At 40.0% G+C, this 16298-nt stretch overlaps 1 protein-coding gene across 3 annotated transcripts in view; it reads right to left on the bottom strand.

Annotated features, from left to right (window-relative positions):
• Positions 1-16298, bottom strand: part of afap1 (actin filament associated protein 1) — a 103261-nt gene that overhangs the window by 75884 nt on the left and 11079 nt on the right. Inside the window, exon 1 of one of the 3 annotated variants that reach the window (XM_032583206.1) lies at positions 7940-8160. The exons of the other annotated variants lie outside the window; for them this stretch is intronic. Within the exon in view, the coding sequence (XP_032439097.1) occupies positions 7940-7976 (37 nt within the window). The 5' untranslated portion in view covers positions 7977-8160. Of the gene's footprint in view, positions 1-7939; positions 8161-16298 lie in introns of those variants that run through there. 3 annotated transcript variants of the gene reach the window in all.

Here is a 16298-nt window from a genome sequence, read left to right as displayed (position 1 = left end):
AACAAAATAATGCTATTATTTGTAAAATAAATAAATAAATTCTTAAGGATCAGAATATTTTTATCAGTGTAAGTAGAAACATCCTCTAAAAGTAAGCCCTAAATGGTCCAGATATTTCCAAGTATCCTTCTCCATCTGGACTCATTTACAGTGTCAACACCATGCCCGCTTGAAGAACATCAGAAGCATATTCCAAACACAGCAATTACTCCGTACAGCCTACAACACCTGGGCAAGTCAGGAAAAGCGTTTCCCTGCCAGGTATTCAAACTTCCCACAGCTCAGCAGAAAAAGGTGTTGTTTCTCCTGGCTTAGGCACCACCATCTGCATGTGTGCGTGCATACGTGTATGTGTGGGGTCATTTTTGGGTCTTGCTGGAAACTTGAGCTGCTGCAGCTCCGTTGTTTTGGAAATGCCTGACCAGGTTAGAGGGAGGAGATTATTGTTCCTTCTTCCCAGAATACAGCTGCTAGGACTAGATAGCACACATGCCTTCCCAGTGAGCCAAACAGTGCCTTTAACAATTTTGGGATGTGTTCAGTCTCGGTGCTTGGCATCTGTTCAGGTTGAGATCTGAATACAGAGATCTGTTTGAGGGGCAGAGAGGTACAGCATAATATATTAGCAAGGGTATGCCTTTGGTTTCACTCACCGAGTAAAGTTCTGGGATTTTCCCTTGGGAAAATCTTTCCAAAAATTCTAATTACAAACCATCACATGCTACAGACTCTGTCACAAAGCCATGTCGCTCCTGTAAATCAGTATGGGTCTGTACTCAGTTTGCTTGCATTAGTGGCCTTCATACACAGAAAATAAAAAGTCTAAGCCAGAACTCCAAATTGTTGAGGGCCAAAATGCCCTATGAACCTCTGTGGAAAGAAGCAGTTGGAATCAGCATTTCATTGCCATGGACGTAGGTTGTCCTTTCCTAACTCCATTTCAAAAAGAAAAGGATAACTTTTTCAAATCTTTTTACCGAGAAGATATAAAATTACATGTTCTTTGAAATTTGCCTGAATAGAAAACTTTTCATAGAAATGTTCAAATACTATGTTTAATTTAACTGTATAGTTTCTCTTAAAATCATGTACTACAACCTAGATCCAGTGACGCAGTTGGTGGCGCTGTTGCCTTGCAGCAAGGAAGGTCCTGGGTTCATTTGCCGGCCTGAGGTCTTTCAGCATGGAGTTTGCATGCTCTCTCTAAATTCTCCTTAGGTTTGTCCTGTGATTGTTTGATTGTTTGTCCTGTCTGTGTGTTGCCCTGCAATGGGGAGGGTGACCAGGGTGACCCCACCTCTCGCCCGTTGACCGCTGGAGATAGGCACCAGTACCCCTGGTGAGATAGGAAAATGGATCGATGGAAACTTGGGACCAGCCATGAAAGACTGAACTACACTCAACAAAAATATAAACGCAACACTTTTGTTTTTGCTCCCATTTTTCATGAGATGGACTCAAAGAATTAATTCCAGATAAACAATATTACCATTTCTTTCAAATGTTATCCACAAATCTGTCTAAATGTTTGATAATGAGCACTTCTGCTTTGCTGAGATAATCCATCCCACCTCATAGGTGTGCCACATCAAGATGCTGATCTGACATCATGATTAGTGCACAGGTGTACCTTATACTGCCCACAATAAAAGGCCACTCTGAAATGCGCAGTTTTGTCTCATAGCAAAATGCCACAGATGTCGCAAGCATTGAGGGAGCGTGCAATTGGCATGCTGACAGCAGGAATGTCAACCAGATCTGTTGCTCGTGCATTGAATGTTCATTTCTCCACCATAAGCCGTCTCCAAAGGCGTTTCAGAGAATATGGCAGTACATCCAACCGGCCTCACAACCGCAGACCACGTGTAACCACACCAGCCCAGGACCTCCACATCCTGCAGGTTCACCTCCAAGATCGTCTGAGACCAGCCACTCAGACAGCTGCTGAAACAATTGGTTTGCATAATCAATGCATAATCAAAAAATCTGACAACTTTCCCGAAACACATGTGCACTGGGCGGTGCGGTACTATCTCAAAATTGTGAGATACCATCTCATTATTTTGAGATAATTATTATTTTGTTTTTACCAGACTCGCGGAAACAGGCTTCCATACTTTTGCTATGTTGAACATAAGATAGATAATCTCTGAAAAAATAATCGATCTCCTCTGTCTCCTCTCTGTGTTTTGCAGAATTACTCAGCTCAGTCAGAAACAGCCAATCAGAACCAGCATTAATCAGCTAGCCGTGCTCTCAGGAAGTTTTGATTTAACTCAGTATTGTTCATTTTGATGCAACCTGCATTTGACTTTGAATGGATGTTTCCTTTTTTACTTGACATTATTTGATATAAACAGTGTTGCAAGATTTATTTGACTCGTATATAATTTAGGCTGTTGAGAATCTTACTGTTAATATTATTTTACTGATTGCAGGCTTTTCAGTTGTCGTTTTGACTAAATACTTGCTGTATTGTAACTGCAAGTATTTTGCGTGTTTTATGTCTAAATTAGGTGAGTTTATTGCCTGGTCATTCTTCCACTTTGCCAGATCATATAGTAGCATTTATACCTGAAGCGAAAATTAACAGCCATTCCAGATGATTGGAAGTGATCAGCCCTCATGGGTGATTGGGATCGGAATCGACAGCAAAAAACCTGATCGGAGCGTCCCTAGTTTCTATGTAGATGTATTTTTCAGTTATTCCATTTATTTAACTTTGATTTAACCAGGTAGTCACCATCGAGATTATGTTGCTGCTTACCAAGTCTCCCTTAAAACAATCTCATTTTAAGGAAAATAAAACCATAAAACCAAACATTGCATACACATAAATTGTTTCTATTGTAAGTTTTATACAGAAACATATTGTGATATATGTCGTTACCGCCACCTATCACAATTGTGATATGAATTTTATGCCATAATCAAACATCCAAGATCAGGACCTTGTAATTACAAGATCTATTCTCATAATTAGAAAATCAGAATCTTGTAATTATGACATTTTTTTGTATGTATGAGTACATACAGCTGTGTTAGCTCGTATTTATAATCAAGAGTTTTATACAAACTTACTAAAGCTAGAAGAACTTCAAAACTTTAGGAGAAAGAGAAAGCCCTGAGTCTTTGAACTGAGAAGTTTTACAATTGATCTGACTTGTTGGTGAAAGCGCTGTAACATGAAATGTTTCAACGTTTGAACTTCGATGTGAGAGGAGAGAGTTATGAGCAGATCTGGGAGATGCTGCAGCATTAGTTTACGATGAGAGGCATGCTATATAGCTCTTGCCCTCTTCCTCGGGACTGTAATTATGAGGTTTGTTATCCCCTCCTTAATTTCGCCTCTCATTTTGTAGTTTTTGGGCTTGGGCATGCCAAGCAAACATTATAGAGAGGGAAATGATTGCTATCAAACAGAGCAGGTGGTTTACCATAGGAGCAGATGTTTTCCACACCACAAATATGCATATGTAAAATCCTGATGTGAAGTAAAGAGGGGAAGAAGAAAGGCCTGGAGATATATAGAGATAGGCCAGCACTGGCAAATACTTTCAGATTATATTAGGGGCAATCCTTAGGTGATAGGGGGCTTGTTCACAAGTAAGCTAAAGGCAGACTTGGGCAGAGTGATGATACTCCTTGTGGTATCTCTTTAAAAGATAATTGTAGAGAAGAGGATGATGGAGACTGTAGAGAAGCTCCTGCTTTGAGGTTGTACCTTCTGCTGGGGGAAAGTGGTTTCTCTGACTGAACTTTGACCTGCTTCAGTATGAGAGAAATGAAAGGCTGACTAAAAATTATTCTCTGATCAATAATTTTGGAAAGATTCTAGGTCATCAAGCCAATACTAGAGACCTACTACAGTCTCTGCAAATGGCTGTTCTTTGTAACATAAAATCACATTAATCTGATTATCCCTACAACTAGGATTTTTAAAGTTACTTTTGTATTTATTTATAAATGGTCACACAAGGACAATATACTTACAGGGTATTGACCCTCTAGTACAATGAATAACAAAAAGTATATTTTTCTTTCTCTACACAGAAAAACAAAAAAATCCTTGACATAATTTAATTTTTTTCAGTTTGTATTTTAAATGACTATAAGCAAAATAAACAAAAATCCCTTCTCCACAAAATAAAAGTGTTTGTAATTCTTTTCTTGTTTTCAATCAGGGCAAGAGCTATGGATAAAACATATACATATAAGCCCCATATACTATTAAAATGTTCACAATTACAAACATAAAAAGAAACAAAGAGACTTACAGGTCATGTCTCACAAATCAGAACCAGGAATTCATTCTTTTTTCTAACATCTGCATTGGACAAATGGAAATTTTTAATAGAGCATAACTGAATAGTTTTTAGTAATATTAAACGTTTAATTCTAGAACCTGCGCATAAATTTTAACTAGGTGGCATCACACCCTTCCTATGACTTCTGGCTTGCGACGTCGGAGAGGCTGCCGCACAGGAGTTGACGTATTTTTTGCTTTTGGTTTGTTTTTTTATCTGTCCGTGGTGATTGCAGCCACTACCATGACAGTGATGTAATTTGGAACAGACGTGGCACTATACAGCCTCTGAATTATTTTAATAGTTTCAGCAAGGGACGCATGATTGGCAGAATGATGCCGTGGTTGTTGCTATGTCAAGGTACGGAGGGAAACTACCATCTTTCAAAAGAGAAAGTGAACCCCCTTGAACAGTGGACCAATCAGGTGAGTTCACAGGAAGAGTAGCCATGATCGGGGGCATGTCTGAAAGTGTGGCAGGACGGGAGGGGCAGAGGGAGAGCGCAAAACAATGCAAGCAGCTTTGTGCAGCAAGCGGGTTGTGACAACCAGATTTCACATTTGATGGGTCACACATCTGTAATTAAAATTTAATTGGATCATATTGGGTAGCTTTTGGGAACAAAGTGGGACTAGCGGAACAAATAGCCCACCTGGAATGTGGGACAGAGCTGTGCTACGCTACTAGAGACAATGGTATGCAGCGTTCTTTACAGTAATGATCTGAAAATGGGGTGCACATTTCCATTCAACCCTTTCATCCTGATTGCAATTATTGTTTTAAATTTTGGATAATTATTATGTGTAACCGTGGGAACCATGTGAATTGTTTTTGCAACAGCAAGCAGCTGATTAGCATCTCAAGAGGTCAAATAATGCCTGAAATTGTTGATAGATAATTTATTAGTTTTGGTTTTAAATATCTGCAATACTGCCAAACTGGTGGTGTGACATTTACTATTTTATCTACAGTTTTCTACAGTGAAAACTGTAGATGTTTTTTTTAAGCACTTATGACACGCAGTGGCAAAACCTAAAACTGCTGCTGTGCAAGTTACTAAACAGGTTGTTGCCAGGTAACCAAAGAGTGAGTGAGTTGGGCTTTAATCACACTGCAGTCTGAAATTACCCAAATCTGATTTTTTTTTTTTGCCCTTATACGACCTTTATCTGACCTTTTTATCGCAGTCTGAACAACACAGATCAGATGTTCTGGCAACTTAGATATTTGGTCCTAAATCTGACACTTTTCTGATCTTTTAAAATGTGACCTGTGTCTGCATGGCCAGGTCGCATTTATACGACCTGAACGTCATTGATACTCGACAAACGTCACTATACAGCTGGCTCTTCCTTAAGGAGGAACAAAACAACAACCCTGGCGGGTGATAATGCGGATTAAGTTGTTAATGTGCTGGCTCCCATTGGACAACAATTTTAAAATCGCAAGATGTTCTCCACCATTAGCATCCATGTTTACTTCCGCAAACAATGAGTATGTGTTCTACATGTGATGTAACAGCGCCCTCTACTGTGCATGCTGGACACTTTTAGGTTTGCTTACAGTTCAAACCGGAGATCATATTTGGAAATGTGAACGACAAAAAAAATCTGATTTGTTATTGATTTATTGTCCAGCAATACCTGAACTGTAACCCCAAATTCCAAACAAATTAAAAAGGAGGTTTCATGGAGGAAGAAGTTAAAAAATTCCCTTACACAGACTCCAACATCTCTTTGCCTAGCTTTCTAACCATTCAGCAGGCATAAATATAAAGAAGAGCGGCAAAAGCAAATCAGGTGAATTAGAAGTGCTTGTCAACAACTGATGGAGTCATCCGGGACATGTTACTGTGAAATCAGCAGGAAAATTGAGGCCAGTTTAAGATGGATGAAGCTAAATACAATCCTTGGAGAAAAGAAAAAAAACTGTTACAGAGGCGGTCAAGCCTCCATGGGGCCCAAAGCAAATTTGGTTTTGGGGCCCTCTAGTTCTGCTAACCATGTGGACTGGCTGCAATCAGCAGCCCAATCATTAGGTCATTCACACACCTACTATAAACTTATTACATCTCTGGCAGTGCTGTTTACATTATATACATGTATAATAGGATACGTTTATTGGCCAACTGATTTATTGACCAGTTGATTTCTCTGCGCCGATTTCCTTAATTTTGGGGGATCGTTATCGGCCGATACTTACATGTGAAGCCCATCTTATCCCCTAATTTTATCTTCGTCAGCAAAGGTTTAAAAATCAGTCTCTGTCCTCTTCTGCTCTGCAGTGAGAGGTTTGACTGACAGACTGGCCCACCAGGTCAAGTCTGCACGTTTACAGTTAATATTTACCCACTGTTGCCAACTCAGTGACTTTCTTGCTATATTTAGCGACATTTCAAACAAAAAAAAATTATATCAGCCAAAATCAAAATCAGTAGGTCAGGCTTTTTAAAGATCGGTAACCAGGGATCGGCCAGAAAATTGCAGTTGTGCAGCCCTACACACATATTCATGACAATCTTTAATTAAATTAATTTCTCTTAAGCGTTACTCCAATAGCTAAACATTTAATTTATTCCAGGTGAGTCTTTCTCCCCTGAGAATGTGGACTGATTCTGTACCTTTAAATGATTTTAACAAAAGTTTCACATAATTTAGAAGTTTATGTAAAAATAATGTTTGTTTTAGCCACAAAATGATTTTGCTCAGCAGCAAACAGCATTTCCCCAACTACAGCAGAGAGCAGCTCATCGATGTAGCAGCTATGTAGCCTGACGTAAAAACATTTTGCTAGACAAGGTCAAACATTGAGAAGTTTTAATTATTGCCATCAAACGTTATCAAACACGGTGCTTTGAAGCCAAAAATACTTCAGAAATATACAGAGCCAATCATGAGAATCAACTCATTTAAAGTTAAAACTCAGTTTCACACAAACACCCTAGCATAAATGTTTGGCTGTTGAACTGGTTTGTTCAAGCTAATTTTATATTAGCAGCTTTACTAATCTTTTACATTACATTACCAACGCACATTAAAACAAACCTTTATCTAGGCTTTTTTCTATTCTTCCTCTTTACATCAAAGTATATTTGTTTTGTTTCACCAAGTGTGAAAATGAAAATGAATGCTTCTGTTGTGCTTCAGCAGTGATTCTGTGAACTTTTTTAGTGATATCTGGGGCACATAAAAGTGAAGCACTGAAGAAATATGATTAGAAACTTATGATGCTGAAACCTAATGTGGAAGGCAACAGTATCAACACTTTACACTTTACCGTGTAGGTGACAGAGAGGAAAGACAAAGCTGCGGCATCTTACCCAAACCAGACTGAGATCATTCTGGCCCAGACCTTAAGGAGGAGCCAGCTGTTTCTCCCCCTTCCACTCAAACTCCCCCAGCCAGCTGAACCCGCACACCTTTTACCAATACGACGCCCTCTTAACGTGAGCGCGTGCGTGTAGCAGCCCGAGGCCAGTTGCAAAAGTAACTTTTCTTTCTCTTAGGAGACGGTCTAACTGGATGAAGCCGCAGTAATATCAGCCCAGAAGATAAAAAATGGCCGACAGTGACACCGAAAAGTGAAAATAAAGTGTTTTCCTGTATTTAGAAACTCAAAAGGCGGCTACTCACCCCTGCTGCAAGCGAATAGAATGGGCTCACTCCTCATCGCGAGTTCAAACTCATTTAATCCACGAGATCACGTACACAAGGCAGGAGGCGCGCGCCCAGTGGCTCGAGGGCCAGCAATAAAAATCCTCACGGTCCGGGTCGTTTCCCTCTTTCTAGCTCTTTTTCCGTCGACCGCCGGCTGCTGGAGCTCTCTTGTTCCTTTCAAACTTTTTCTCCGAATCTTTCTGATCCCTCCCTCTGTTCCTCCTCCCCTCCCATCATATCCCACTACCATGAACTGCCTGCATGGACAATATACTTCTGTATCTAACAAAGCTCATCAATCTCTTTTTGGTCTGTTTACCTGACAAACGGACTGCCAGGACGAAAGAGAATATTGAATAACATCTTAATATCTGACAATTCTGGGATTGGGACTGGAGAAAATGTGGAGGATAGATTTTTTTCCCCTTTGAATAATTTTAAAATCAAGATATTCAGATTTTAAAATCAGAATATCTGCTTTGGAACCAATATGATACACCACAAGTTAACAAAAAGGCATATCCATCATTTGTTCTCATTGTCTAAAGCTAAATCAGACAAAACTTCTCTTGTTGTAAGTCAGTTAGAATGACCAAAATTAGTGCTATTTGCTAAAATGCCATTACTTCAGGCAAAATCAAAGTTTATATGCAAAATGACTCAAACAATGAGGGGAAAGCCCAAATGATGATGTCATGGCTTTGGAAATTTTTGATAGGTTAACCCATACATGTGAGTTAATCTGGTTTGACTTGATGGAAAAGTCAAAAGAAATCAGCCAAGGAAGAGAATGGTACACAAGTCTGGTACATTCTTAGGAACAAGGATGTACCAGAAAGCTTGAAGGTGCCTTATCAATCTATTCAAACAATTACACAAGTATAGACACGATGCAGAATAACACATCATCATAGAGAGGAGTTCTGTGTTCCAGAGATCAAAGTCTGAAATGTTGTAAGATGACCCCAGAACAAAAGTCAAAGATTTTGTGAAGATCTTTGACTTCACAAAGAAGTCAAAGATCTTCTTTCTGAAAGCGAATCTTCACTTTCTAGATTCAGCAGTGAAGATGCCGCTGAATCTAGAAAGACAGTCATTATCCACAGGGAAAAATGTTGCGTACCTAAATGGGCTGAAAGGCTACTAAGCAAAGATGAAATTATTATGCCACATACACAAAGAAACATAAACAAAGCATTTTGCAGATACACACAATCACATGCATAAATACATGTGATTGGCCACAAGGTTGCAATGCTACTCAAAACAAAATTCTGCCAAGATTTTTTGGCTTTACAAATGGTGAATAAACCTAAGTACAACCAAAGTCATTACAAAGTGACTTAAGAGAGCAAAGTTGATATTTTGGCATGGCCATCAAAAGGTCCTGATCTCAATTGTGAGAGAGGACAACCGTCCAGCAGGACACCCATATCTGCAGCAATCCACCAGTCAGGCCTGTATGCAAAACCGGCTCTAGAGGAATTTCGTGGGGGTGGGCAATGTCTTATTTACAACCGTTTCAGCCGTTACAACAATGTAACGGCTGAAAAAAGTGTGGGGGAAAATGTGCTGTAAGGGGGCACAGATACACCAAGAAAGGGCTCCTACTGTATCAAATCGAGATGCATAATAGCCGCCCGGCCTGCTTGTATGATAGAGTGGCCAGATGAAAGCTGCACGTGGCAACGGGGATGTCTTGCAGCAGCAGGAACTGCCAGACCAATCAGGACAGAGGAAAGGATGAATGCAGCAATGTACACAGACATCCAGGATGAAGGTGTGCTCTAGAATGAGCACTTGATCTCAGACTGGGGTAGTGGTTAAATTTTCAGCAAGACAATAAAACCAAAGCACATGGCTAAGGTCTCAGGTGTAACTTCAGAACCACTCTGAGTGTCCTGGTATGGCAAAGTTAGAGTTCTGACTCCAACTGATCTGACTGGACATCTCTGGAGAAAAATGAAAATGACTTAATTGATGTCTAACATCCAACCTGATGGAGCTGAACAGTTGCGTACTATTAGACATTACTGTTCAGCTGAAGTCTTTACCTCACCATTAAATCTAGGAAAATCTTTCACGGGGTGTGAAAACATAAAATATTTGAATTGACAAAGTGTGTATTTATATCATCCAAGAGCATAGATTTTCAGTCTGAAAGCAGGATTTAATGTCTTTTGTTCTCAAAACATTTAATACTTTTGCTTCCATTTTTATTTTGGAAGCAGGACTTCATATATTTCTTCTCAAAACTTGTAATGATTGTACTCAAAACTTCTCACGCTCGGACTTAGTCTCTGCTCGGAGCAAATCTTCTCTTGCAAAGCTCTCTGCTCGTGTTCTGCCCTTTAATTTATTGTAAAATAAATTAACCTGTAACCTGTAAAATAGGTTCTTAGGATTGATTTTGTGAAGTCTTTTATTTTGTAGGTCATGTTAGGAGTGGGACAGGAAGTCAGCCATTTCCTTTAGTTTTTTTAATCGGTCTCACATAAGGAGGTGGGTCTATCGCAGTCAGTTTATGCCATCGACATCACCGTTTATAAGTCTTCATTTAATAGTCAATAGTAAATTTTATTTAACATCTTATTTGTTAAGAATGTGTTCTTTGTTTTAACTTTTTTCTAGTGATAACAAATGTAAGTATGTTATTTATGTGTTACAGTTTACTCCATGTCACACGAGTACTTGGGTCACCAAATAAAGTGAAGTAAAGAAGCTGCATCCTGACTCAAGTATTCATTCTATTGGAGTTAGGCTTACTGCTAAATTGTGCTAGTAAACACACAAGGAGAGCAGAATAGCTTGCTTGGTGGAATTTTTCTGCCATAATCCAAAAGTACACATTTTCAGTCTGAAAACAGGATTTCATGTCTTTTGTTCTCAAAACGTTTAATAATTTTGCTTACATTTTCATTTTGAAAGCAGGACTTCATGTCTTTCTTCTCCAAATTTATAAAGCTTGTATTCAAAACTTCCCCTCGGGCTCAGACTTAATCTCTGCTCGGACTGTCTGCTCGCTTGGAACTGCCTTTTGGTACAGTCGCCTGGCAACCTCTCAGCCAATAAAATGAAAGTGTTTTACTGGGTGTGTTTGTTTCCTTCTAGCGGGTGTGTCTGTGTGGCTGCTATCTATTGTAGCAACCTGCGCCACTGGATGTAGGGAGAAACAATGACATCAGCTTTCTGCTCCATAGTACACTAAACATCCACCAGCTGTGTTCTACTGATACATCTACTGTTCTTAGGCAGGATCTTGTTCACCCAACCAAGACAACATAGTCACGTGACATAAAATGACATCATGATGAATTCTGTCAATGCTGGCTGCTAGCTGAACAGTGTCGCCATGGCCGAATGGCAAATTTCAATCCATCGCCGTACGTATACGGTCGTCTCTAACTCATACATGCATCATTGGATTTGCACCAAACGTTTTATAATTGACTTTTGTGAACCTCTAAAGAGCCCAATAGCATTAAATTGTAATTTGACTTCACTGGGCCCTCTACGTTATTCCATCAGCTATATCTCCTTGCTCCAGCAGCTGATCTGCACCAGATTTTTTGTGTGTCATCAGGGATTTCTGCCGAACCATCAATGCATATTGCCTAGCGGACAGGTGTGGGAACTGCGCAAGAACACTACAGTGGCGAGCGGACGGCGTTGCTGGAGTTCCCACGATCGCCATGAAGCCGGAGCGGTGCTGAGCTGCGAGGGCTATTTAAGATTTCTTGTGTCTTATTTTCTTTTGTGTATCCACCAGTCACAGTCCAATCTAGACCGTATTGATTTATTTCAGAAAGACTCTTCTGAAAGACTCATTTCAGCAGAGGATTAAGGATTAAGAATCCAGACTTTTTTTCTCAGAATTCTGACTTTAATCTTCTGAGATTAAAAGTCAGAATTCTGAGATTAAAATCATTGCGGAGGGGCGGCGTAACAATTGCTCCACACTTTTTTTTAATTTACTAGCAATATGCTCTATTAAGTAGTTTGCCCACCTCTATTACGTAGAAGTAGAAGAAAAAGAGGAACCAACCAAAGTCCCTAGATGACAGCATCACACCTAGCAATGGGGTCAACCACGCCTTCTCACTGTGATGGGAATTTCTGTTGTTCTCAGGAGCTGATTGAATCACTCCTGAGCTAAGACTCCTGGGCAGGAATTTTTAAGATGAGATGGGAGCTCTAGGAGAGGACTTTTGAGAAACTTGGTGAATATGGGCACAGGTCTCAATAAAAACGTTCTGAAATATGAACAGGCTTGTTGGAAAGCTGGGCCTGGACTCTGCTATAGGAAGCCAGCAAATTGACCTCCCACAGTTGATCAGAAAAAAGGAAATCTAGAGGAGAGCTGGTCCTCCCTCTGTTGTTACTGGGCTACGAGGTCAGCAAAGTGGACAAATTCCCCCCTGATAAAGGCCATCTGTGTACAGAAGGGGTTGGGTGTGGAATACAAACACACAGCTGTGTGTTGGAGAGTCTATGTAAGCCTGTTTGGATTTCATATGATACATCCTCCCTTCCCCGGCAGAAAAACTGCAGCCAAACCGAGTATAAGTACCTTTCTGCATCCTTAAAGATGACTACCCACTACACACATACACACACGCCCGCACACCCCCACACGCGCACACACACCCTTCTCTGACAAACAAAACAGGGCCTTAACCTTCTGTGGGTTGGACTCTCCATGAGAACATGTGAGTTTTCCTTTCACTGGTGTTGAGAAGCTCTGCAGTGTTGGAGGAATTGTTCTTTACAGAGGAAATCTTCAAACATGTTACTGGCGTTAACAGTAATGCCTTTCAAATCTGCCAAAATTAGAATTATGGGATTGAGGAGCGACTCTTTGTTGTTTCTGTTTACCCTTGAAGAGAGCAACGGTCAACTGAGTTGAAGCCAGCTCAAACACAGACAGCTTGTTAAAACTGAGAGGAACATAAGTGTTTTCTGTTGGGAAGAACTGAAAGCTCTTTTTCAGTCCTTGTTAAAAGAATAAATTACCTAGCATACTTAGAACAAGAAATGTTTTTTTGATTGTTTGAATAGATTCTGGTTGATTGTGAAGTTGAACAGTGACTGTTGTCTTTGTGGTTTCACTTTTACACATGACATTAACCGACCTGGGGAGACGAGATAACAACGAGCAATAGTAGAAAAATTCTTGTTCTCAACAATATCCACACACATCCCCTTAAACCAGTTTTTCTCAAATTGTGGTCCCCCGACCACAGGTGGTCCGGTGAAAAGTTCCTGAGGGTGAGTTTCATAACTTTTGTTTTTGAACACTGTGATACATAGCATGATACATGCTTCCAGTTCTAGGTCTGCGGCTGTGCTGAGTGCGATATGATGGTGACGAGGCAGTGAACAGAGCTGCTCCACTAACTTCACACTGTAACAAATGTCTGTAAAAACTACAGCATGAAAATACAGTAAGATGGCTGGGTTTTGAAAATACAGCATTTTACTGTGATCTGAAATGCGTATGGAAAGTACATGGGACGTGATTGGACCGCTGGATCACGTGCGGAAATTTACGGCTGTACTGTAAATTTTTAATGTACAGTTGCATTGTGGGATATTTTCCAGCTGGAGGCGAACGTTCACAGGCTAGAGGGCGGGCCAACAATGACTTTCAAAGGGTAAGTACTTTTTAAAAAACATTGTACTGCAGTATTGTGTTTGTGTACGAAAATATATTTTATGTAGTTATATTGAGCTACTCTCGCTTGTTTGCTAAAGCTAACTTCGGTTATTTCTCAGCTAACACTGTGCAACACAAGTGCTTTTTAGTTCAGTTCACCTTGAATATGCAGATGGCTATATATAGAGAGATGGCTATATTCTGGTCTTTTTGTGGAAGTTGTTTGAGGGTAGGATGTCTCAACTGTTTTTTTTTAAATATATTTTCTCTCGCACATAGGACTGTCAACGTTAACGCGTTAGTGCACGCGATTAACCTGAACATTTCAATGTGTTAATAATACATAATGCAGATCAATCAAACCTTCTAGGTTGACATCAGCGCCTCTCTCCGGAGTGTTATCTAGTTCACAGCAACATGTTACACATGGGGAGCTACGAACAGCGAAATACTTTTTCCGCGACAGCTGACGGCAACAAGAGTTGAACAGTTTCAACTTTCTTGTGTTGGGTCTTTAGTCAACGTTGTGCACATCTAGTTTACTAGCCCTCAATTTCACGTGCACGAATTACACCGGTCTTCACTGGCTGGATGAGGACAATATAGTGGCGCCTCATCACAGGATATGATTGTAGAGGAACATTTCTAAACCAACGTTAAAACAAACTGACTTTCTATAAACCTTTCTGAATGTAAAAACCTGGAAAACTAAGAATCTTCAGACATGGTTGGTTTGAGACAACAAAACATTTTGGAGGACAGGAAGACAGTAACAATGAAGGAAGATCAAGGAGGATGTTTGTCCACTAAATCTGTCCTTTTCAGACAGACAACAGCCTGTCTGTCTTAAACTGACATAAATGCAGTTTAATGTGCTGTTTATCTCATGTATTAAAACATGTCTTTCTTTCCTTATCTTCTAGCAACCCTTTGATGATTTCTGGAGAAGTTCAGGACTGAGACCAACTCAGAACTCATCCATGTTGGCTGTTCACCAAGTCTTAAACTTGCCCAAATGTTTAAGATGTACTGTTGGGGTTCCAATAAAGTGTTGAAAAATATGCAACGTCAATATTTGACATTGCTGGATCCATTCCTTCCTTCAAAGGAAGAAAACTTTTAAAAACTAGCAAAGTATGCAGTTTCATGAACTACTGTAAAATGACACCTTTTTGTAATTCTACTACAGGATTACTATAATTTTATTATGCATGTGTGTGTATACACATGCATACACACCCCCCACACGCCTGCATATACATACAGACGCAAGATTAAGGAAATGACCTTATAGGGGTCCGCCCTCTTTAGGCCCTAGCTTAGATAGAGGCCTAGAAAAGGCACTGGAAACTGTTCGGGGCCATTTTCTTTGTTTCCCACAAGGAAGCATGGCAATGGACCAGTGCTGTAACAGTAAACTATTTCTCTGTTCTTCCAAAACAATATTACCACTTATTTGGCTTTAATAAATTGAACTGATCATTTTACCTCAGTTTTCGTGGTCATTTGAGACGATCCCCTCCCAAGAAAAGAGTCCAGGCTGTGTACCATGGCTGTTCAGAATTCAACTCTCATCATCAGTTTCCTTGGTCCGTGCCTCTCTCCCCTTAACTTCTCCCCTTCCTCTCTCTCCCTCTTTTGTTGGATTACTGTAAAATAAAGGCAACTACTGCCGAAACAATTCAAAAAAAAAAAAAAGGGCCGGAACACTGTGCTGCAATGCATCATGATGTTGTGCTTTTCATACATCCAACTGATCAGCATCAACCATGTTGAAGCTTTTAACTGGCAGCTTTAATGCTCTTAGAAAAATACTGTTTGACAACATCTAGAAGTGAAGTTCAAGCTGCATTCTGAGGATCTGAGAAAGGCTATTTCTGCCACTGTCTGCCTGTTGGTTCATCTCGCAAATATGGGAGGAGTGTGGCTCTGCTGAATTTAACTAATCAAACAGGATCCGTTCATAATAAGTTTAATGATGTTCCAAAAGCATAATTGTGATCAATGTAATAATTTGACTCCTATGTGCAGCTATCCCGATCATCAGCACTCGCTTCAAATGTTATCCGCCCATTGAAAGGCCATTATTAATGGTTAAAAAATAAATAAATCAGACCAAATTTGTGCAACTTTTTGGACCACTTCTGCTCCGCTGTGGGATAAGGTTCTGCTTCTTGTTCTTTTAATTCTGCATAACAGACTTACTATAAGCGGGTTTTTTGTCAATATTTGCCGTGAATATATTCAATAAAGCCTGCAAGTTGTTGTGACGTATTTTCACTTACGTTGCGACTAGTTGACTCAACATTTGTCATGTTGTAGTCAACTTTAAAAAAGGTGAAGTTGTGCAATCCCTACTAAGTGGTCCTCGGCCTGAAAAGTTTTGAGAAACACTGGCCTAAACCCACCTATGCAAGTGTTTATCTGAATCTGCCTATTAAACAAACAGAAAATAATCACCCGCATTTGCTTTGGCATCATTGAGACATTTAACCAGTGCACACTGCGATCACCACCATAGTAGTCCAAACCCTAGTCGTGATAAAGATATTTCCTCTGTAGATCCCAGAGTTACTGGCTGTGTTCCAGTGTTAATATGAAACACAGCAATAAATCAAGTAGCAGCAATATCACTGAGTAATCTGTGTGAGTATTGTGCCTGTTTTCCATGAGGAACTA

Source organism: Xiphophorus hellerii, chromosome 14 (genome assembly GCF_003331165.1).
Source record: "Xiphophorus hellerii strain 12219 chromosome 14, Xiphophorus_hellerii-4.1, whole genome shotgun sequence".
NCBI classification, from domain to species: Eukaryota; Metazoa; Chordata; class Actinopteri; order Cyprinodontiformes; family Poeciliidae; genus Xiphophorus; species Xiphophorus hellerii.
This window is presented reverse-complemented; position numbering and strand designations above follow the sequence as displayed.